A 25,490-nucleotide genomic window follows, 5' to 3' on the forward strand; every position below is an offset into this window, starting at 1 on the left:
GTCCTTGCAGGACCCTTTCGTCAAAGGACCCCATTACCATGATTACAGAGCATTTGGACCTGAATAAACAGTTAACACTGATTTGTGTTCAATTTTTTTTTTTTTTAGCAGTGGAACACTGTTTTTGTTCATTTATTCATTCATTTATTTATTTGGGGCCTGGGCCCACCCACTTATACAACTGGCCCACCTTAAATGACTGGGAGAACATACGTTTTCTTAACTTTTATTTTTAATTATTAAAATCAGCATTTTAATACACCCTTAAGACAAAAAAGTTTCCATTTGACAGAAAGACAACATTTATTCGGCTAGTATCACATGTGAGGTCTGGACCAATCACAGTGGGCCACAATTCGTCGCACCAGATATGTTAGGCTTGCGCACGCATGTCACACTATGGCGGTTGTTCAGCAGAAATGATGACCGGTGTACTGAGGAAAACTTATCATTGTTTTATTTTATACATGCAACTGCATTTTTCATCAAAACTAGAACATCTATAAAATGTAGACAATACAGGAGATAGAGCTGAATATTGCTGCCTGACTTGACTGTCTTCAGATTACCTTCACAGCACAGATAGTTAAGTTTCTGAAACTAACAGCGCATCGCAGCGTGTTCTCTCCTGTTAAAAGTCATTATAGCTCACCCATCATTCTGATCATTTCGTATCTCTCTCTCCTTACAGTCAATTTAAAGAGTAATCCAGCCAGATCAAATGAAAATGCATTAAAAGGAATAAAATGACAGTTTTCTTAATGAACTGATATACTGATCTACATGATCCATAGTGAAAACACAGATAAGGAGATGATCTGTGCCATTTGAAATAAATATAAACTGCAGATTGAAACTGTTAAAAAGATTTTAAAAGTGTCATAATCAACTGGAAGTGCTAGTCGCCATCCACAGTATGATACCAGTGATTTTTGTTAAAGTGAGATTACCAGTTGGAAACAGTATTAACTTTTGTAATTAAAAGGCCCAACCGAAGTTACTGTGGTCCACCCAAAATTAAAATCCTGGCGCTGTCCCATCCATCCATCCATCCATCCATCCATCCATCCATCCATCCATCCATCCATCTTCATTAATCAATTCACTCACCAAGTTAGGTCTTGTACAGCCATGCGGAGTATCTACAGCCATGCTGGATCAAAGCCAGGCTGATGGTGGTGACCTGTCTGCAGCTTTTTACTGCGTGCTTCGGTGGGAGGGCTGGAACAGGTGTGTTTGGGTCTAGTCGTGGTGACGTTAAAAGGGGCAGGAGATTAACAAGCGCTGTGGTCGGGGCTGGGAGAGATGTTTTTAATTTTGGCTAACACTGGCCGCAGAGCTACCTGTGCTTCCCACCTCGCTACATACGGTTCGTTTAAAAAACGCTGATATTTTTGTTTGGCAGGGCGAACAGTTGGGGAACCTCCGGTCATCCATTTACAATTTTTGTGTGTTTGTTGTTGTTGTTTTTTACTGTGACGGTCGGAAACTCTCTCTCCTCCGCTCTCTGAGTGTGGGTGGGTGTGTCTGTACCGGTGCATCGGTGTGTGCTGTGAGAGAGGAGCGAGGGGGGAGAGACCCGCCCGTCACAGAGGAGAAATGCATTGTAATGAATGTAATAATATGTATAATGTATAATGTATATGTAATAATATAGCAACTCATCCGACTCTGAAATTGCACAAATTAGAGTTAGCTTTTTTATTTGATAAAAAGAACACCTGTTATAGGCCCTTTTGATTAAAATAAAAATTAAATAATGGAATTTAAAAAAATATCTACAACTTGAATTTCTGTGTGGGGTCCTGTTGGCAGGGCGGGGGCATCTGTTGGGGGGGTGGGGCGCCCTCCCAAATACACTATAGAGGAAACACTGCAGATGTTCCCTTTCTCAGCAGCTGTAGTCAACATACCCTTGAGCCAGGTACTAACCCCATGATGATCTTTCCTTTCTCAAAAAACACACCAGCAAATACATGAGATGCGTAGATGCCCCACTCTCATTCAGAAAAATAAAATGACACAGAAAACACAATATGTCATCTGTATGTGAAATATGTAACTTCATGCAAAAGATACAGATCATTATGGGCTTAAATTAATGAGTCCCTTCAATTTTAATGAATCTAATTGTGTGTGTGATCAGACATTAAGAATTCCCAGTGTCATCTTTCACATATGAAAAAAAAGACATGCAAAAAGACTCACACCTGTCAAAATCTACTGTGGGGTCAAAACACGTTCCAGGAACAGAGTGTGTCAGCTCAGCATATTTCATGATCAGCCAATTACACAACTAATTAATGCCTCTTGCAGATCTGTCAGACTGTGCCAGCGCGGGGCCAGTGGAGATCAATAGCATGTGTTAATCCGAGCAACTCACACATACACACCGCTAAAAGGGAAGAAGATGATCAAACGCTATCAAAATGCCTCTGTGAGTCTCTCTGAGGACCCCCAGTCAGCCACTGAGGCAATAGGGGTTAATGGGTGTGCCGCGATTCTTTGAGATCTGCCTATAAGAACAATTTGAATCCATTATCTGCTTAGCTACAATAAAAAAAAAACAATGTGGGATAAAAGAGTGAAATGCTGTTTTGTTTACTGAAGGCTACAGGGAGGGTCAGGGCCAGGACTGGAGTGGACTGGAACAGGAAGAGAGACAGACAGAGGGCAGACAAAAACAGCACAGTCTTAGAAAACAAGGGTTCTAACAGGGTTGTTCTTGCTGAGGTTCTACCCAGAACCATTTGCTTCTGAAGAACCCTTTTTTTTTGAAGATAGGGTGTTTGTTAAGGGTGTAAGAGTAAGGGTTCCACAAAGAACAAAAAAAACTTGAAAAAACTCTTTCATCAAGGGTTTGTAAAGGATTCTTTGTGCCATAACACAAAAAAGGGATCTCAGTAGAACCCCCTGGGTGGGTTCTAGATATAACACTTGGAATATAAAAGGGTTCTTGGTAGAACAATGCAGGTGGATTCTAGATTAAACCCCTGGGATAGAGAAGTGTTCTTGATAAAAACTCTCAGGCTGGTTCCTTGGAATACGAAAAGGTTCACAGTAGAAAATCTCATGTGGGATCTACATAAAATGTTTGGAATATAAAAAGGGTTCTTGGTAAAAACCCTGGGTGGGTTCTTTTTACCACCCTTGAAAGGTGGAAAGGTTCATCTAGTTTCTAGGTGGAAACATTACACCATAGAAAGATTCCCTGTAGAATTTATCATAGTGGGGGTGGAACCTGTCACAGATATGTCTAGGTATAACAATTTATGTTGCGTTCTAGGTAGAATCCTCTGTAAGTCTTCCAAGTGGAACTTGTGAAAAAGGTTCTTCCAGGAACCAAAAAGAGTTCTCTTATGTCGTCAATCCAAAGAACGTTTATGGTTCTCGTTAGCACCTTTACTGTAAGAGTGTAGTGCACTTTAACTGAACTGGGAGAAAACGCAAAGGAGAGTAAGAGATCGAAAAAGAGATGAAAAAAGGAAGAAGGAGGGACGGATGATTTAATCATGAGTTAAGAGCTACTGTTTCCATGTTTTACTGTACAAAGTGTGTGGGGGGTGAAAAAGGACAGACGTAGGGGGAGAAAAGTGAACTGATGACTGCCTGATAGCCAAATACGATGAACGGGGGAGGAAGGAGTGTGACTAATGGGTGAGGGTGAAAGAGTGGCAAGAGAATGAGCGTGAGGAAAAGGACAGAGGGATGAAAGAGAGGACGGATGGGGAGAAATTAAAGATGGAGCTGCAGAGGTGAAGGGAGAAGAAGGCGGGGAAAGAGAAGAGAGCAAAAGCAGGAGCAAGTACTCAAATAATAAGACAGCCGGTCACTGCAAGCTGAGAACATAAGAGACAGGAGGAGCTGAAGCATCTCCTACAACTGAGCTATAAAAAATAAATAAATACAAGAAGCTTGTAGGTCCGCTTAGTACATCTGTTGTGACGGCACCGGGGAGGTAGCAACCACTAAGGACACTGAGGTCATGTCCGCTGTATTTTCTGGACGAATTTACATTTCACAGTTCAAAAGTTACACATGGCGGGCATTTTACAGGTTGGTTTCAGTATGTTTAGACTCAATATACTTCAATTAGACTACATTTAAGCCAACAAGACAGTAAATAAATAAAGTACAAAGTCAGAGTATCAATATAAGTGTCTATACAATGCAGTAAATTTTAATTTAACAAAATATATTAAAATGTATTAAACTCCTCAAGGTATCAGTGTTTTATAAAAATAATAACAATTTACTCAATCCCCAGTGTATTCAGGGTGTGAGATAAAAAAAAAAAAGATTCTCCTAAGTATCATGATTCTTTAAACTTTAGATTCGAGAACCGATTTTTTACATATATAAATAACTAGCACCGAGTCAGTTACTTTACTTACCTAGACTACCTTACCTAGATTTCCTCTGCTCTATGGAAACAAACTAACAGCTGCTGACTCTGGATCTGCTTCTCTAGCTTCAACGCTCTACATGAGCAGCCACAGCAACCTCAATGCATCAGAACTCAAACTCAAACTTCACAGCATCAAACTTCAATTATTTATGTGAATGATGTTAATTTAAAGGCTCTAGGCTGTGTGCTAGGTCGAGTTTTCAGGGACTGTATTCTTTTGGCCTAATGTTTTATTCTATCTAGTTTTTTCTTATGGCACTAGCTTAACTAGCAACAGCTAAAGTTTACTTCGAAATGTATTTTTTATTTACTCCTTTTATATTATGCAATATACAACAATGCTGAGATAACACTCAGAAAGACTGACATGTGATGTGCATTGCTTTCAGAAATATGACTTGTTATATACAGTCTCTAGAAGTGTATGACTCAACTTTGTTAAAACAAACAGACAGAAATCACAATTAATAAAGATTAAAGAATTAAAGAATCGCAATACATATCAAATCGGCATAAAAATATTGTGATAGTATCATATCATACCAGCACTCCAATTAAGCATTTATAAGCACTATATCAGGATGGTTTGTATCTCACCATAATATAGTTACAGTATAATTTGTTTAGACAGTATTTGTCAATGGTTAGAACTTCTTCAATGAAAATACACAACTGTGTTTTGCTATATTGTCATTTGTTACCTATTTATACACCAGTCTCCACTTGCACATGCCCACAGGAGGAGTTACTAGATGTAAAATACACTAATCCACACTATTGTGTTATAAGCCATTTATTAAACATTTATATACTGCTTATAAAATACTTAATAGGGAGATTAAAATAGCATAACCCATAAAAAATCTAAAGCTGTATGTAAGTTGTAAGTTATATCCTAAAAAAAAAATGAACAACAAAAGAACCTTTTCAATTTTGGTAATTGATGCTGCAGGCATATTTTAGTTGGCACTGAGCACATCTGTGTTATCAGCAACCCAAGTAAGAATCTAAAAAACAGCTCTTAAAGAAGCCAATTTCTGTATTAATCACTAAAAAACCAAAAGAATAATTACAGACTCCATCATTCCCCACCACACGAACCTACATATGAGCCCAAACAAATTTCCTCTTTCCAAAAAGTGACCAGCAGAGTTGCACACACGGTTGGATGTGTACAACACACGCAAACAAGCACACAGCGAGTGCAGAATTGGGAGCTGATCAGTGCTTGATTATCTTCCCTCAGTGCTGCGCACCCTAAGCAGTACCAAATCGGATGACTTCATTAGCATATCATCTGCATAATGGCTCCACCAGAGCAAGGGCATTTTGCCTGCTACGTGGCTGCTACCATGTCTCATTCTGAGGGAGGGGGGGTTGGGGGGGTTAGGATTAGTTATTCTCTTTAATGTTCGTTCTAACTAAGCAAACGCTGTGTCTCTTTTGAGTCACGTGACTGCCTGAGACATCTCAACTGCCCAGTTAATTGAGGGCATGATAAAAAAAAGGAAAAAAATTCAACTGAAGATAATTTCTTTCTATTGTGCACAATCGCTGGAGTTTCCTTGCTGATACATCCAATTATAAGCCTTTCTGCTGCAAATTAAAGTAAGAACACGTGGGCATGAATGTTTGTACGGTGAATGTTAATTGCCTGAATATTTCTATTTTAGCATTCTCAACATTTCTCTTTTGCAAATGACCTGGGGAATGTTTGGTTAAAAAAATGGCTCTATATAATATGTAAAAGAAAACCCTCCCAAAGACCTGATTATGAAATGATCAGTATGAATCCTGTCATTCTTGATCTCATCACACAAAAAGACCACCAGGTCCTCACCAGCCTTGTGTTTTTTCCTCTTCAGTTCTTCCTCAGATAAAAAGCCACGCAATATTATCAAGGCTCTTAGAATATTTATTTCCCTTCAAATGGTGTGCCATTAAACGTTTTCATTTCTCACCTCACAAAAGTCTGCCCTTGGTTGGTGTTTGAAGAATGGCTCTTTTCTTTTTCACCCTTTTCAACATTTCATATCACTTACTTTGTAGCACTAATGTTAATACATGCCATGGCCATTTTTTCCATTAGCTCCAGCTCTTTTGCTTTGTGTGAGTAGTCATTGCCTTCATCATAGTTCAGAGGTCGAAATTTCACCAACTTAGATGGAATACTTTTTTGAACTGAGACAGCACCTTTTTGTAGTCAACATGAGTCAGAACGTTTGAGTAGTAGACACTCTGCATGAGCGGTGCACTTCAGCACACATAAACGTTCACTCAGACACACGCAGAAATAACTTCCAACTCAGAAAAAAAGCGCCATTCTGTCAGAGAAAAGAGCTGCCAAACAATGTTAGACTCCACAGATATAAAACCTTAGAAGGTTGCGATGTCATTTATGGCAAAGAAAGAGAAGAATAAAAAGGCAGAAAGAAAAAAAACAAAGGCTTGTACAGCACAGCCGTAAATCAAGATCAATGCAGCTTCAGTGGGCCTTCTTCCTCTTTAATATATCTACTGTCACATACAAAAAACTACAAAGACTTGAATTATAAAGTAAATATTATTAAGGCAATCAGTAATGAAGTTTTATATAGTTTTTATAAACAAGTGTTATGGCACATACAAACTGTGAGATTTAAGCAATCTTAAATTTACTGCACCCACGCTGTGTGACCTGAATGTAATAAACTTGGGTACGAGATTTAGTTTGATGCAGGTAGACTATACGATTATCACACCTATGATTGTATGTTGCAAAATGAGACATTTATCCCTCCCTGCCCTTTGTAATGCAAGAGATAGGCACAGCCCCTGTGTGTCATCAGAGTTTTGGTTTGCTTGCATCTATGCAATGTCATAAAAGCAGTGTAAATGTTTTTTCCTGCTATGCCTCAGACGCTGGATTCAGAGCACCAGCTGGCACTTATTGGCCTTGGCTCATGTTGGACGTGCTGTTGATAAATTGCTATTAATGGCCAGACACTTGCCCTGAAATTGAATTTAATCACAGGCCATGATGCAAGTCAGTATACAAGAAAACGTCATCTGTGTGTCATCCATCTGTGCAGCTATGATGGTAAACCCCACCACAGTAATGTAATTAAAAATAAAATAATAACAACCAATAATAATGATAATCACTATATAATAATACTGCATTATAGTATGCTATAGTATGTATAACACAGAATTATAAACTGTTTAATTTAGTTTAATCAACAAAGGATCAAATACAATAGTAGAAACAGTGCCAGCATAGATAACATTGTCAGGGATAATACAATAAAGCTGCTGTAAGGTATACTGTACAGTATCTGTAGTCTCGATCAATGTCCCACCCATAGCACTGTCTGATTGGTTAGATGTCATGAGAAACAGCCAATAAAAACTGAAGTCTGTGTCACAGACAGAGGGACACTGCAACTGTTCTAGTGAGCTGAGAGGAGCTGTGTGTAGAAGTCAAGCCAGCACCTATCGCTGAAAGTTACAATAAATATCACAATCTTATGATCTGTTCCTATGATGACAACAACCCTGTCCAGTTTCACGGTTACACCAGTGAAAAAGACCATAGTCATGGTCGAAATTTCACTCGATGGAGGTGGAAGCGCTTCAGAGTAAACACATAGCGCATCTATTTTCACTGCATCTCTGCATCATGATTCAGAGAATTATTACCTTTAAAAGTAACAGTATTGCACACTATGATGATTGAATGTTGCCCACGTAAACCGAACGGTATGCAGGTCAAACCGTGGAGTGTGACCCATACAAGCCACAGACCAACAATGATCCGTTACATCTCTAACCATCACACGCTACATTCCTATTGCTTCGTTAGTAAACATAATTTTTAGCAGAAGACCCAGACTATCTTTCACCTGTCTTTGAATCCCTCTCACACCACCATTTTAGAGCCACAACCAAAGATTTCAACACATTTGGTCATCTTTTTCGGCTCAGACAGCCCACAATCCACAGTGTATACTTGTCTTTAGGCCAGTCTACTTGCAACATAACTAAAATTTAGAAAAAGAAAAAAAAGACTTTGAAACAGAAGCCAATGCTGCTTCATTTACCACCAAACTAAATGTTATCATATTAGCTAGGTAGCCACATTGCACACCAATATTAAACTGCTCTGACATACTACTGACAACTTTTAATTAGCCCTTTCTTTCCTCTTTTGGTCACTTGATTTTTGCTTTTGTGTTTTTAATTACATGATTGCAATTCACCCACAATCCTTAGCAGCAGGGTAATGACTGCATTTGGAGCGCTATTTTCTCAACCCTAAACTATCTGCTAGGTTATGGGGATTTTAAAAAATCATTTTCAAGGTTAAGTGGAGAAAATGGTGCAAATTCAAATAACCAAAGGGAAATCAGCTTGTGGTTTATAGTTGAACAGTTGTCAGCAAAACTGCTCTTTTGTAAATGACAACATTATGGCAATGTTCACATTTGTCTTCACTCAGTGCAAATAAAAATTTGAGTGAAATCTGTTAAGTAGTTTGTGGGATAACAGGCAAACCAACAGACAAACAAGCAGGCAGACAAACAGAATATTAAAAAATAACCTCCTTGGCAGAGGTAACAAACAGAGAAAGCAGCAGTGGAACAGAGAGAGAAAGAGGCAGTGCGCTCCAACGGTGGTTGCTGCATTTCTTACCATTCTGCTGCCATGTTTGTTTACTTTCTCTCTGGTGTGAACATCTATGCATGGCTGCAGCCATCACATCTACACATGTCACCCCTCTGCACAATCACACAAACACTCTGCACAAACACACACGCACCCACATATTCCTAAGCCTTCCTGCGCTCATACTTAGACTCTCACAATACAGCCCTTCAAGCCACATCTTAACCTAGTTCTTTGCATAAATCCTACTCATAAGGTCTCAGGCACTTCACAAACAATACACAGTATTCCTCAGTTTTCAGCCTAATGTGTTCACTAAGTGTACGACTACTCCTGCCTGTGAATCGTGTTCTTTAACTGTCTTAATTTCTATAAGTTACATATCTTTTCTTGAAACAAGAGCACATTTTTAGCAGGTTCCCTGACGAGTGAGCTGTAAAATATTCATGTTTAATTGCAACACTGCATGGTCATCAAAACTGACAAGACTTTGAAAGTACAGTAAGAATGATTCAGCCCTCATCCCTGTCTGTCAATATGAAGATGTACATTCGTATACGTGTGTAAACAGATTTTCTATTTGTCGCACAGTGCACATTTTATGTTTGCCCAGCAGCAAAGCTGATAATGATAGTTCAAATATTTCACGCAGACACATTAAACATTTTGTTGAGGAAGTGGCTTAACCAAGAGCAATATTCTTTTGGTGATAAGCAGCAGCACAAATAAAGATGGACAAATATGTCAGTTACATATTCACATGTTCCCTCTCCCTCTCTTTCTCTTCTCTCTCTCCGTCTCTGTTGCGTAACCACTGACGCACTCATGATCCGTGAAAAAGTGGGAATCAGTTTTGCTCGGTTGATCCCAGAGGTCAGCGGCAGAGAGAGAAAGAGAGAGAGAGAGAGAGAAAGAACAGAGGGAGAGGAGTAAAGAGAGCGCATGGCCAGAAGAGAGTGAAAAAGACTAGAATTACTGCCTCATGAAGGTATGTCTCCGCCAACCTGTCAAGCTGCAGTTAATATCCATTCTAGCCAGACTCATAAAAAATGCAAAAGAGTTTGAAGTAAATTTACAAAAAGTATTAAGTGTATTTTTTGTCAAAATTAATCGCTCTATTGACATGTATGATTCCAGTGAACGATGTCCAGTGAGAAACATGCTGCCTTCACTTACTGATGACTATTACAGAGGAGTACAGAGAACTGAGAGCTGAACAATATGATGTCACAGTGAAAGTTGACCTTTGACTTTGGCAAGTAAATCTAGCAATTCACTTGCCCAACCAGGCAAGTTCGAAAAAAGAATTAAAGTATTCAGTTTTAATGCAAAATGGCAGAAAATGCTCTCAAATATGGATTTGCTGCTTTTCTTTGTTTATTATCATATTAAACTGAATATCTTTTAATTTTAGACTGGCAAAGTTTCATTACAATTAATGTCAGTCTTTGTTGTTATTGGCGTGTGAAAATTTGGTATAATTAGCATACAAAAATGCATTTTGTGAGGTCACAGTGGCCTTGACCTCTAAATTCAAATCACGTGATTCCTAAGTCCAAGTGAACATTTGTGCCAAAATTTAAGACATTCTGTCTTGAGATATCATGTTCACTAGAGTGGGATTTGGTTCACAGAAATTCCAGTGCGATATTGCATTCACAGGAATTGGACAGACCGACAGATGGACAGATGGACTGATGGATAGACAACCCAAGAAACATAATGCCTCCGGCCAGGACAGAAGCATAAAAATGAGAGAGTCAAACGACAACCAATCGCCAGGTTGGCATCTGTGAGTTGGTGTCAGGGCAAGAGGTACGCAGCGAGCTGACAATGTTTTTTGAACCTCTGCCTTGTTGTCTGGGGAACCAGAGATGCAGGAAATGGCTTGGGGGAAGGGGACAAGAAAGAGCCAAACACAACATGACAGAGAATAATGTAACTGAAATGGAAAATGAAAAAGTTAAATAACAGAGGAGCAAGAGTGTGAAAAAAAAAACAGAAAAGAGGGAAATGACACTGCACAGAGAGAACATAGACAGAAGCAGAGAAATCAGGGAAAACGGGAAATTAGAGGAGCAGAGACAATCGATTCCTCCCTCAAATTCTAGTAACAAATGTAATGAAACCAGTGCAAAATCTACTTCACTCCTTAATAACACAGCTTTAAACCACAAACAGAATTGCTGGTTAGCTCCACTTTCCAGGCACAATTCTGAACAAATTAGGCCCTGGCAGGCGCTGCTGCAGCGCATGGAAAAAATGCAACTCCAGCCAATCAGCATCCACTCAGAAACAATGAGCTGCAGGAGGAAACCCACAGGTGCAGGAGGAGGTCCGTATTTACAGCTCATATTTCCTGACTGCTTGAGGAGCAGCCGGTCAGTGCTGAAATCAATTTGACCAATGCCCTCAATTTTTAGCAACTTTGAAATCCACCTCGAGGATTGTGATGTAGTTTTGGACTGGGTAATGAGGAGAAGCAAAGTTAAACTCAATTTCAGGGTGAGCGTCTGGCCATTAATAGCCGTTTATCAACAGCACGGCCAACGCGAGCCAAGGCCAATAAGTGCCAGCTGGTGCTCTGAATCCAACGTCTGAGGCATAACAGGAAAACCCAGTTCCATTGCCTCTGTGACACCACATGGATGAAAACAAACCATACCTCTGATGACACACAGTGGCTGTGTCTATCTCATGCATTACAAAGGACGGGGAGGATAAATGCCTCATTTTGCAACATACAATCATGGCTCAGGAGGGTAAGGACTACATTTAGAGAGGGGAGATACTAGAAGCTGTGGTTAAGATACATTTTTGTTATTTTATTCTTTTGAGCAGTACAGCAGGAGTGAAACCTTTAAGCAACAATTTGTTTGATTCAGTCATGTAGAAAAAAAGCATTTTGGGTTATCCTTGGAGTCAGCACTCAAAGGGGTTTCCCCACAAGTATTATCATGTGCAGCAATATTATTTCTGTCAGCACCTCCACTATCTCAAAAGACTTTTTCATAAACTTTATCTATTTCAAATTTGGGCCGGTTGGCATTGAAATAATGAGCACGCAGGGAGACACACACCCCGTTTCACGTTATCCACTAATTGGCAGTTTGTGGTGGTAATGATCCAAGAAACATAAAATTGTACCAGCAAAAGTTAGGAGGAAGAAGACTGAAAGCTAGCAAACGTGGATATAAACAAGTCAAGGTTTAAAAGTCACTCTTTTCTTATGATTTACAAGAAAGAAAATGCATTCAGTATGTTTTAGAGCTTAACCATAAATACACCACATTTTAGGAGAAACACTACAGGGTTCCTGCACCATGTTAGCACTGCACTACAACACTGACAGACTTATAATGAACAATTTAAAAATGCTAAAAAACGATGCAGCAGAACCAAAGTTATCGTCTTTTCAAATTGTAAGAATCTGTAGTATCAGTATTAGTAGTTCTGGTGTGGCATGCTAGCAGCAGTTAACGTAGCCTCAACCTTCTAACTTCAGACAGAAATGAAGAGCGGGCTGCAGAGGTCTGCTAGGTTCTTTAAAACTCCACACCCTTCAAACTTGTGGTCTTCATCTTCAGTGGACACTGACTCAAGTGACATCACTTAAGGCAGCTTATCAGACTTTGCGCATCTCCCTTTCAGAGCCAAAAAACTTATTTTTTTACAGATGCAGTAGTCCTCTTAAAGACCAGTAAACTTTAATGTATGAAATCGGTGGTGTTCCTCTTAAAGTGAACCATCAGCCCATGCTTCACTGCACAGGCACCACTGAACACAAACTAATGGCTATCAGTTGCCATTGACAACCATTTTGAGACACTGGTAACAAATTCTTAAAACGTCATCTTAAAATCGTTCAGATTGCACAAAAAGTAGTGGTGAATGAGTCACTGTAATTGCGTCATTGTGGGTTGATGCACGTCATCATTATAAGCCACTGGCAAATTTCCAAGCCTCGACACACATCATCTCTCCAGAAAAGCAGCAATTTAATCACATTATATCCCGGGATCGGCATATCAAAGAAAGCAGCACTCTGTGACACTGTGTGACGTGTTTAATACGTAGACTTTGCAAAAGAACAAACTAAATAAACTGCAGTATCTTTTTGCAGACAAAACTTCGCTTTTCAGTATTTATTCTGTGGGATAAAATATATATGACCTATATCTACTGTTAAGGTTAAAGTAGATGTTTGGGTGAGTCCAGTGAACTAACAACAACAAGAAGCTCCTGTGAGAATGGACAGAGCTGTACATAAATCCCACTGAAGCCGGCAAGCATCTGTGGACAGGCAGTAAGCACCAGCACAGCGCTCCCATCTTGAGCCTGACTGTGATGTGAGGCTCATGATGGCCACAGCACTTTGAACTGGAGAAACACAAGAAAGAGCAAAGAGGAGGAGGAGGAGAGAAAGTGAGAAAGGCTAACTAGAATACTGAGACAGACAGAGATGAATAGGGTGGGACAAAGGCAGGGAGGGCGACTGAGGGAGATGGAGTCAGAGTCAGAGGAGGGGTGACAGGCAGGGAGAGAATATATATAACACAGAGACAGAAACAGAGAGGGTGTGACAGAGGCAGAAAGCAAAAATCTTGTCTCTGTGAACTTTGCAGCAGGACTTTGAGGGGATAATTAGGGAGAGTGACTCCAGAAGAGGAGAATAAGTTCTCAGTCCTAAGCCCTCATGCAGGGGGATTAGACTCAGGCAGAACTCCTCACGCCCTCCCTTCCTCCCTCCCTCCATCCCACTCTCACTGCTCTCTAAAGTGGTCTCGCCCCCATTGCCAACTTATGTCCAAAGCAGCTATGGCAGCACTCTTTCTCCGTCCATCCCTGGAGTCCAAACAGTTTCATTACAGAATAAGATACCATTCTTCTTTATAAACTACATTACAGGAAGTGAAAACAACTTTAGAAAACAACCTGCACATTGCAGTTCTCTACAATTACACAGAATAAACTCCAAAATATATTGTTGTACAGTATATGTAAGCAAAATTCATGCATTTGACAAGATCCTGTCAGAAGTGGGAAGTAATTTAGTGCAAATACTTTGTTACTGTGCTTAAGTAGATTTTTTAGATATTGGTACTTTGCATTTGAGGGGAATTACTGGTTATTTTTATTTTACATCACTGCACACCACCTTCACACTAATTTCACCATAAATGGATGGAACAATAACGCAGACAAGACGATTCCTTGGTGCATCCATCAGTGCATATCACACACAAAAGATGTAACAAGACAAAACCAACTAGGGTTGCAAATTCTGTGCATTTTCCCTGATTGAAAGTTGAAAGATTAAATTGAATAATCATAATTATTATTAATAGGACTGGAACAATTAAATATCTCAATTTAAAAAAATCAATATCATATCCAACTGTGACAATATCAATCGCAATATTAAGTTATTTAATTTATTCCCTTATTTTATTTTATCAAAAGGACTGCTACTGACTGACTGTTTTTCAAATGTACATAATAATTCAAGTATTTATTGACAAAGACAGGTCATGCAAATTTTTTGCACATGCTTCGGTCATGGCTGCTTCTTTTATTTTATTTTATTAAACAGTGAAAACAGAAGCACTTTAAATTGAGAGCAAAATAAATGCTGTATACATCAGGTTTATTTTCTAATACACGACAATTTTTCAGGTCTTCATTTTCCTTTGTTTTTTCATATCGCAATGAATATTGTATTGTGATATTATCATGTGATATTATCATACTGTGAGTTTTTACAGCACTAATAATTACGATGCAAAACACAGATCATTCTCTCATTTTAACTCGGAACCAATTCTTGCTGTAAACTACTGAGGTGAAACATTCATTTGTGAAAAACACAATTTTAGCAAACAGAATAATTAAAAAAAATAAAAAGCTCTCGCTGGAAATGGCTGCTTTTGTCTGCCTGTCTTTATTCAACAAATGGCTCAAAATAAGGTCAAACACAACACAGTAATTGACATTTCTAAACTACCAAGGCAGACTAAATCAAGCCGCAAGAAAATATGTGATCTGTAAAAGAAAAGTTGACAAAATATACATTATTGGTTAGTGAAGTTTTAATTGGTTAAATTCTTAACATCTCTAACCTAAACTGACAAGAGGGAGACTCAACCACAGAGAAAAGGTGAGGTTCAGTTATCTCTGCACGGAAACAGCTGGTGGAAATGTTCTTCAGAGGGCAAATTTTTACTTTCATACTTTTGGTATATTTCAGAGTCTGTACTTTTTTACGTGAGTAAAGAAGTTTAATCTGTACTTTTACCTTTCATACAAGTATCTGTACTTGTATTTGAGTAAAGAATGTGCATACTTTTGCCATTTCTGGTCCATGTCAACAAGGCTTTACATTAACTCCAGCTTGCATCATTGCAAGGTGTAACCAATATTTTGTCTCTCTCCATTGTGTGTGTGCCACATTGAGCTTTTGTCATGCATAAAATACGTTTGTTTGTTTTTTTTCATTCAGAGGTAAGCCATTAGTTAATGCTGGCAGCAAGACCTGCAGGCTGTAGCTAACAGCCTCATCCCTGACCTTGTGCTAAACTAACATACCCTGATGAACACCATCCAGGTGTCCACTGAAAGCACATCATTGATTAGACATGAGAAAATAATGATGTCACGAGTCAGCAAGCACAATATGGGCCTCCGTGCACCCGACACCATGATCAGAGTGTGTTTGATGTTTTGTTTGTCCTATGTTAGCAGAAAATATGCCAAGCAACTGCACTGCAAGCAGGTTCATGCAGTGGGTGAAGTGGGTCGTGAGATTTACAGAACATGTACTAAAGGTAGGTAGCTTAGTAAATTCCCTAAAGTTAAGATTTAAGAAAGGATGTCTTGAATATACTTATTACCACATTAACTTGACCAACACTTACTCTACCATCAAGGGAAAACTGTATATTTTTTTATCACTGTGTAGAGGGTATTCATGTGATGTAACAGTATGCCGAAGTCACTGCAGTTCACTCTCACAGAGTGGCAGAGGATGACTGAGTGGCAGCGTGAGCGTTCAGCTTGAATGCCACAAAAACACATCTAAAACGGGAAAGAGTGGTTCTGTGATTGACTGTGTAAATAAATTCAACAAGAAATCCCAGTGGTCATTTTGCAAACTGCCAAAAGCTAAAGAAAAGAGAAGTAAATTTCAGACTGCTACAAGTCGCACAAACAACTGGAATCCAGGCACTGAAACCGTGGATTTACTGTATTGACTAACGTTACTTATGAATAAAATATTTAGCATCTTACATTTATATTCTGTGTAACTGAGCCTTGTGTTATACAACACACATCATTGCATTGCACATCCTCACTCCACAACTGTGAATGTTGCTGGGTGCAAACAAGTCTCTCCAATAATGTTATAAAATAAAAATAGCTGAATATCATTTGCTGTCCTGATCACTTTAATTTTGCCAACAAACCCCGCCTTGATGTAACATTACAACCAAGCAACCAAGTTTTTGTGCACCTTCTTTGCTTTGTGTATTTCCCCATTGCCTAAATCAGGTACATAAAAATGTAAGTAAGCCACAAGTCAATATCTATGGACCGCTGTCTTTGCTAAGTTGTTAGGACCACTGTTGAGTCCTACTGTCTTTAATTTAAGTAGATAATTATTTGTTTTACTCACGGTTTCACAGTTTCCACTATTAAAGGCAGCCATAATATGCAGAACGTTTTCTCACTTAGTCTGTAAGTCTTAGTCTCTAAGAGTTCAACACACAGCAGAATAAATTAATTATATACAGGAACTATACATAACATCTGGAATGAGATTGACACTTGCACACCTAACAGACCTAACAGCTGATGTCTTCGATTGCTTTCATAGTTAATGTGCTGTATATGGATATTTAATCTCAACGTAATGAAACTAACAAGTACACATAATTACTATCACATGTAGATGTAAGCCCTCTTGATCAGATCTCATTACTGTAGGTATGATCACATTCAGAATGTCTGCTGTGAATCTTTGGTCTTTGATTAGTGTTTGTGCTCACTATATTTATTTCACATACAGACTACCTTATCTTCATTTACTTCTTCTTTCCCCAAGCAGAGAAAAGGTAAAATTCAGTGAATGTAACCGTAAAATCTACAACCAGGGAAGCACAAGTTTAGGATACATTTAAAAACAGGACATTTCAACCACTAAAATCTGAGATTTGAGATCCTGTATGTCTTTGGTGGAGTCTACTCCACTGTACATATCTGCAGGTTGAAGTGCAGCATGTCGCTAACTGGAGCAATGTTGCTAACTGGAGCACAGCTCTTGATCCACTGCCATGGCTTATAAAAAGTTTCCTATATCATCTGAGTTATGCCTCCAAAAAAAAAAAAAAGTTGTAACTCTGAGCCAAGAACAATCGGGGCCTCGCTGATTACAGGGGACTAAAACTTTCTCGATAGATGGCTCGGGGTACATGAGGCTTCAGCCCCAGATTTGAGTACAGTGTTGACATGGTGCTCCATATTCTTCATGAGAAATATGTGGCCTCGCAACACTGATGCACTCCCCTGGCCCTTTTCAACTGCAGCACTCTGTCCTTTTTCCTTCCATCTTTTGCTTTCGCCCCCTCCCCCACTCTCTCGGGTCTATTCCCTAGTTTGTTCTCCCCAGCTTCCCACTTACAGTGCCCTCTGACCACTGAGCCTTTTACAGTACATACACACATCTGCAGAGGCATCAATCTAATAGCACAGGGACCTGCTGTAAGGCACATTCTCAGGATCAAAGTATTTCTCAATAAAACATCTTGTTTTAACTTATTTAACCTAAATATTGCCTTGATTACAATGTCCAAGTGTTCTGGAATCATCTCCTTTTATATCTCATTAAGGTTAAGTCATTTTTGATTAAGTAGCCACAATTCTTTTTCTTTAACATGGTTGTTCCTTTCCAGGGACACAAGAGTCTGGATCCAGGCATCATTATAGGGTTAATACACATATAAAGGCACCTATGAGTAATTCCCTATAGGTATCTCCAGTCCATCTGATTTGCATGTCCTTGGACAGTAGAAAGAAAGTGCAACACTGAGGGGAAACCCCCACGGACTCAGACATAGGAAGAGCCAGAGCCGTACCTCAAACCTGCGTCCTTCTTGATCTGTTATGCAACAGTGCTAACAACTGAACCGCTGTGGGACGCCTCACTACACACTGATTGGCCCACTGCTACCTAATATGCTGATGTGTAAGGGGATTCTGTTTTTGGTTTTAGCTCATCCACAGGGAGAATACAGTGCAGGGTCTGATACAGAGCCAACAGTGAATACAAGCAACTCACACACATCACATTTCAGTTAAAAAGTTAGAAAATACACAACTGACCTTTACTTGACATCAGTCAAGATAGATTGCCACAACTGAGCATTTGCTAAGACCTTTCCTGGAACAGCGATTGTCCAATCATAGCTTAGCAACAGTAATTAAGTTGGCCTGTCAAGCTCTGGATTTCTTCACATGAAGAAGTGGTGTGTGTGAGTCTGTAATAAGACCTGTACATGGTGTCCAAAGAGTTGGTTAGCATTTAGTAAACCAAAAATCAAGCCAAAATATAAGTAAAGGGAATTAATTAAACAGTAACTTCTGTCTGCTCTAACATGCTGTGAAAGTTAAAATGTCTGGCTTACTAACATACTACTAGCAGCGTTACTGCCAAGACCAAGAAGCATACCAACCTACATCAGTTTCAGTTTTACCGGTTAGCAAAAAAAAAAAAAAAAAAAAAAAAAAAAAAGCACATCAGTAGTACTGTATGGAAGCTGAGTTTAGGGCATTGGCAGCTCTGTCCTGCTCTTTAAGGGCTTTGGGGAAGTTTACACTCCAGCAACCTCAGAAACATTCCCAGATTATTACATTAGCCATAAATTAAAAAAATCAGATCTTTGGTCAAACTTACAATGTTAAGACTAACTACACTGCCATAAAATAGCAATATCCTTTCTTTATTTCCATTTGTTCTGCATGGATCATCATTACCAAGTCAAAATCAATGTTGTCATCACATGTTGCACTATGTATCACCTTTATGCCAGTATCTGGCCCAACAATTAAAAAATAGTCTAATAGACTGACAGGGAATATAGCACTGTGGAGTTTCCTGATTAAAAGATAGCTTCACGTGTCGCTAAAGTAAGTTAGCTAATTGCTAACTGCTGTTAACTCAGTGTGTTGGGAGCCAAACCCAGCAAGAACACACCTCAGTACTGCAGCCTACTCCCTGTTGTCAAACTGGACTTTGAGGTTGGTTTGGTCCTGGTTTGGCCATATTCAGTGGGAGCTCTCAGTCCAGGAAGAGGGTCGCTCTCCTTCCTACTTTCATGACTGCTTTAGCTGCATGGTAGGGGGGCTTGACTCACAGTGTTATCGGCAACTGTAAACACCAATCAATGTTTGCAACAAGTCCCTCTCCAGCTGCCTGTTTTGTAGGAAACACATAATCTGTAAGCACTCTGCTAGCCATTTTATGTGGACTTTATTTAGCTAGCTGCAGTTAAGGAGATGGTCTTTCAGTACAGACGATTTCTAATTATTTCGAGTGGAAAATTCTCCCATACTATTGTAAACAGCATTATATTCTGGGCAAGGAGCACAAAGAGACAGGCATAGCAACAGTAACTACAGTGAACTCACACACTTTCCATTGTAAGCACGTTTCAGTCAGTTAAACCGATATCAATCAAAAGAGGCCATAATTCACTGTTTTCATCCATCTAGATAAAGGACACACACACAACTACACAATGTATCACATGGCTTTGATAAATGAATAATGAGGATATTCTGTGCACGGCTGCAATATACAGGCCACCGCCGTGACCTCATTCAAATGAAGCCAAATGTCAGGTCAAATTCACCAATAAGCTCCCTTTCAACAGACATAGAGCTGTCACATCCAATTAAGCGCTTACACACAGACACAAATGCTCACATATGTACACACAAACACATGTACGCCTTGCCTTCACATAGACAGTCAATTATTAATATCTGCTGTTTGCAAAGACACTGAATAATCCATCGTAGCACTTACTCTCATCACTCTCATCATTTTATATTAAACAGTGATAATCAAGTGAAATCACTTAGTCTGCAGTACTGACACCATATTTCTTTCCATCTCCACTCATCGCTCCGCTCAATCACTCATCCTTCATGCAACAGTAAATGTGGGCGCTCGTTAGCTGGAAAGCATCAAGTCCCCTGATTTTCGTTTTCTCTCCCAAACACACAGACGAGCATATGCAATATCTAATGAACACACATAATGAATGATTAACCAATGGCAGCACAAGCGCTAACTCAACACACACACACACATGCACACACACACACGTACAGCTCTTGCAGCGCAGATAATAGTACAGTAGGGAAAAAAGGATTGCTGTACCTTTGTTTCTACCTACAGTTTTTGGAGAGGAGAAAGGATCCGTAGAGATAAGAGAAGAAGAATGTCGTCCCGTGTAGAGAGCACCAGAGAAAGACAGCAAAAAGTGGGGATAAACTGTTGTTAGTCTCCAGTGAGCCTGTACACTGCCAACTGACACGTCCATGCAAAATGGTAACAATCATGCAAATGGTTTGGGAGATGGGAGAAGCGCACAGAAGCAGCACAAAACAGACACCTCACAATTTTAGCACATTTTTTTCTTGTTTTTTGTCTTTTGGTAAACTGCGTTATCACACTAAGGTCACAAGATGTACATGTAAGCATTTAAAGCTTGGTGACTATTTGAGGGTTGTGCAGTGGCCACCAGTGGTTATGGAAAGACTTTGCTTGTTATTTAGAAGAGGAAAAAAAAACATAGAGGTGAGGTATTATAATAGGTTTCTAAATTTTGGACTCTCTAGTTATCTCTGTTACTCACTACTGTCAAGAGGGTTTACAATTAGTCCAGTTCAAAGCTCAATTCATTCAGTTAAAATTATTTCTTTACTTTATTTCTTTACTTTAGCTTTACTGATTGTGACCAACCACTAACTCAGGCAGTCTCTGCAGTGCTCACTCTTCCTATTTTCTTCCCCAAATCCTACTTCCTCTGTAAAATCCTAGCCAGATTAGGTTTTGTGACTTTCAATATTAAGATAGCAATGCCAACATTTTTAGAACCATGTGAAATGACTGAAAACTCCAGAACAGCTCCTAAATGTACCTTGTTGATATGTCAACTGTGGTTTCCAAGGTCAAAAGTTAACTTTGAATCATATTATTATGCAAACACAGATAAGAAGTTCTGAAATGCACAATAAGTACGGGTCTCTCTCACGTGAAGTACTAAAAAAAAGAAAGAGAAAATTGCAGCCTTTATACACGAACAAACTCAAAACTATAAAAATGACAACTTTGCTGCTCACCTTAGTATGCATTCACTGTAACTCTGTCACAGTAGCCAGTCAATTAGTCCACCCCTCACCCTCTGTGATGCTCACTAAAGTTACACAGTCACAACAGTATACTGCTCTGACCAGACAGTAATCTGCAGTGTTTCTTAGTTTACCTTTATCACCTGTACTGAATCCAAAATAATGCAAAACAGGGTCAGAGGCATTTTTCTTTGCTTTAACTAATTAGTCCTGTAACTTTATCGCCAAGACATGTTTCTCCTTCTTATGAAAGCCATGTTTGTCTGCTCAGCTGCACTGCCACACAGAGACTGACGCCTGGTGGTGAACGCTTCACACTACAATACTGAATGTCCCCATCAGTTTAATAGAAAGAGGAGCATCTGTATTTACGACAGTATTGAACGTCACACCCTCGGGATTTCTTATTACCATGGTATACCATAATACCTAAATACCACCCAAGGGTCACTCTCACATAAATATACTAACAAAAGACACAGTTTGATGACGCAAAGGAGCTAGGCATCATGGGAGTTATCCTCACTGATAAACAACCACCACTGCAGATGAAAATCTATCTGACGCGACTCGGGCAGGAATCATGTTAACAGATGAAGTAATGTATTTAAGTTTTGTTTACATTATGTTTTTTTTTGTCACATTTTCCAACTTCAATCCTCACTCTGACATATCAAATGTCAAAAGTTATCGTAACTAGCAGCAGCTTGCTGGAAACGCACTGTGACCGTGAATAAATGCCAGATTTCTCCAGGTTTTACCATTGTTGAAACATTCAGGATAATGGAAGTACAAAACACCACAAAATACATAATATATGTCTAGTGTCTTTAGTCATTTTAGTACAGAAATATTGCATGTTATAGCTTAAAGCTTGTGTTAACCACAGGCCTTGTTTCTGCCCACTCAAAAAACCTACTGACTTTGAGATGAGGGAACTGCAGGTGCAAATATGTTTTCAAACTCGTTCCAGCAGCACTCTACAGCTGAGGCTAATACATCTGTATGCAATTAGAGAAATATAAAGGCTATGGTTTATTAAAGAAGCAAACAGTGACAGGATATTTGAATGGCTGACTCACATCCACCACCCCAAATTTCACACCTGTCTTTCATCCTCTCCCCTGTACTTCCTATATTAGCTCTGCATGTGCATGTCCAATTTGAACATAACTGCGAGGGATACAAAGCTGTTTCCTCTCCATGAACCTTACCTAACCATGACACTTTTTGTTCCTTATTTTCCTCTTTTTCCCTCTGTCTCTCCCATACCCCTCTTCCTCTTCTTCCTCTAAGCTGTCTCCACTAATTCCAATGATTTTCTTATCCACCCTCCTGCTTCCCTGGTTTTCATCCTCCACCCTCCTCCCCTCCCCCGTCACTGCAGAGGTCGAGCAGGAACAGTGGAGTGTGTCACTGCATGTTAGCTGTGGAACTGAGAACAGTACACAATTATGTAATACACAGAAACCTGGGTGAAACCAGGGTGAGGAGACACAGAAGGATAGAGAGAGGCGAAGGTGAAGTGAGGAACATGCCATGCCGCCATGCATCCTACCCCGCCAACACACCCACACGCCGACACACACACACACACACACACACACACACACACACACACACAAACCCTCGCACTTCTCTGCAGCAACAATGGGAGCATCGCAACACACAAATGCACACGGACAGGTAGCGAAGGCACACAGCGTAAAATTACACCCCAAAACCAAGCCGGGCGGTGAGTGAACAAAAAATAAAAAATAAAAAAAACAATAGAGCTGTAGAAAGAAAAGAGTACCTTGCTCTGCCTTCAGGTGTGCGAGGCCTTGAAGAGAAAAATCAAACAGAGAGGGACAGAGAGAATTTGAGAACAACAGCACACCAATACTACAGTTGTATTGTCATTATGCATGCTTTGCATGAAGGCAAACCATGGCTATCACACTAAAAGCAAAGCTTTCCCAAGTGCATTTGAAAGCTTTCTGCTGAAACAGACAAATGACTAATAAAGAGAGCAACACGGTATGTGAATTTAAAGTAGCTCTGTAGGTTGCTTACTGAATAAATGGTAATTATAAATAATACAACTTGATTACTGGAACATTTCTGCTTGCCTTTTAAAACTGAATGCATAAACATTTTTAATAGATCACATATCTTTATCTGAAATGAAGAACTGCAGCTACAATTTAAAGGGAAAATTTGGCACTTTTCATATGTATATCCAATCAGTGTTGATGGTACATGTAGTCAATTAAAGCAACTGACTACAAAATTCCTCTGCGTGTGCTATATTAACCAAGAAAACAGAGTTCTCATGCTGCAAAATCCGTTGTACACGCTATTTCAGCTTGGATTTCTGGTCTCCACCTCTGGGTAGCCAGGGGGCGTGATAGAAATGTATTTTTAGCTATATTTTAGGGTGGTGATACCTAAGTGACATAAATGAGAGCAACTCATTAAGGTACTTTGCTCCTGCATCATGATTCCATCCTTTTATGGATGAAAAAAAAACCATTCTGATTTGGCTGGTGGTGAATGCAAATTCCGATGTCTTTGCCAGTTCAGACGCATAAGATAGAAAAACTATAACAATTCTGAGCTAATAGAAGCCCATATCCTATAATCAGTCAGATGAATAATTATGCTATGTCTTTGCTGCTCAACGATTTAAAAAAGAAGAAATAGGGGCTGATGAGCATCTTTTCAGTCTGCCTCCTTCAAAGTGGAAGAACGACCCCACAGAGTGGCCGGAGATGGACTTTCCTGACATATAAATCTACCCGATTCATCTCCAGATAATGTATTTCTGACATCTGTCAGTTCATCTTTTTTTTTAGTCTGTGCACCCACTGTGGCGTTATGGTAAACTAATTACACCACCAGCATTAACATGCATGTGAATGACACAGCGCTTGTTTTCACCCAAAAGAGAGTGTGGTCATACTCACAACGCGTAAGTGGCATATGGTTGCTTTTAACAATATATAAGTAGACTTCGCATTGGCTTTTGGATCATATGTCAACGCTGCCACCATTTTCATCAGGTCAAGACTGACCTGTGAACAAATACATGTAAATGGTAGATGTGTGTTTTTTTCTGGATAAAAGGCTCTACAATGGTTATTTCTATATGAGTGGTATTCATGGGCTTATGATCTACATGGAGTGAGAAAAAAATGTTTTGTCATTTTTTTCTAACTTATTCCACATAGATTATAAACCTTTGTATCTCACATCATTGATTGAAATCTGTTTAGAAATAAACATAATGATTTTTATACAGAAAAACTGCACCTCCCCCGTTTACATGCATCTGTTTACAGGTCAGTCTTGACCTAATGAAAATGGCAGGAATGTGGACAAGATGAAGCAGTCAATGCGGTGTCTCTGTATATATGTTTATGGTGGAAGTCACAAGTTGGCCCACAATGCATCTTGGTACATGTAAACACTGGTGCACAGTTCTGTAAGTAGAACAACTCCATTTTCGTGATCAATATAGCTCACACTGAGGAATTTATTGCTTTAACTGACTTCGTTTACCATCAGCACTGACTGGACATCCACATGAAAAGTGCAGATTTGCAGTTTCCCTTTCACTAAAACCACGACTAGCCCTTGTTAAAACTCACCTGGTGTTCTCTGGACTGCTGTGGAGTCGTCACAGGAAAAAGAGAGAGAGAAAGCAAAGAGAAGTCCTGCATTAGCAACACACTCCAGCTGCTTTTGCATGTGGATCTAACATGCAAAACATCCCACACACTTCTAAGCATTGTGTCTCCATGTAAGGAGCAAAGAGCTGCGCCTTGACATGCCTGATCAAAACACCTACTTCAGTATGAAATTCCTGTGGAGAGAAACACATAAAATTTAATCTGTCCCGTCTTCTCAGGGAATCAGATTGACGTTACACCTTTGGCAAACAACTCTTTCACATTTCGAATATCGTGACAGTAACATAATATTCTGCATCTTGTATCACACAGAGTGCCTCACACACATAAAGAGACATGAATCCATG

At 39.4% G+C, this 25,490-nt stretch overlaps 1 protein-coding gene across 8 annotated transcripts in view; it reads right to left on the bottom strand.

Moving 5' to 3' along the window:
• The window catches only part of nrxn3b (neurexin 3b), a 420,898-nt gene that overhangs the window by 381,328 nt on the left and 14,080 nt on the right, over nucleotides 1-25,490 (bottom strand). For all 8 annotated transcript variants that reach the window (XR_014771924.1, XR_014771923.1, XM_084737531.1 and 5 more), the window contains exons 3-4: nucleotides 25,102-25,119; nucleotides 23,265-23,291 (exon numbers count right to left, since the gene is read on the bottom strand). Coding sequence is in view for 6 of the 8 variants with exons in the window: in XM_084737531.1 (XP_084593657.1) it covers nucleotides 23,265-23,291; nucleotides 25,102-25,119 (45 nt within the window). In the remaining 2 variants the exon portion in view is untranslated. The remainder of the gene's footprint in view (nucleotides 1-23,264; nucleotides 23,292-25,101; nucleotides 25,120-25,490) is intronic.

The sequence above is a fragment of the Lutjanus erythropterus genome, chromosome 15 (genome assembly GCF_056507025.1).
Source record: "Lutjanus erythropterus isolate fLutEry1 chromosome 15, fLutEry1.hap2, whole genome shotgun sequence".
Taxonomy (NCBI): Eukaryota; Metazoa; Chordata; class Actinopteri; order Lutjaniformes; family Lutjanidae; genus Lutjanus; species Lutjanus erythropterus.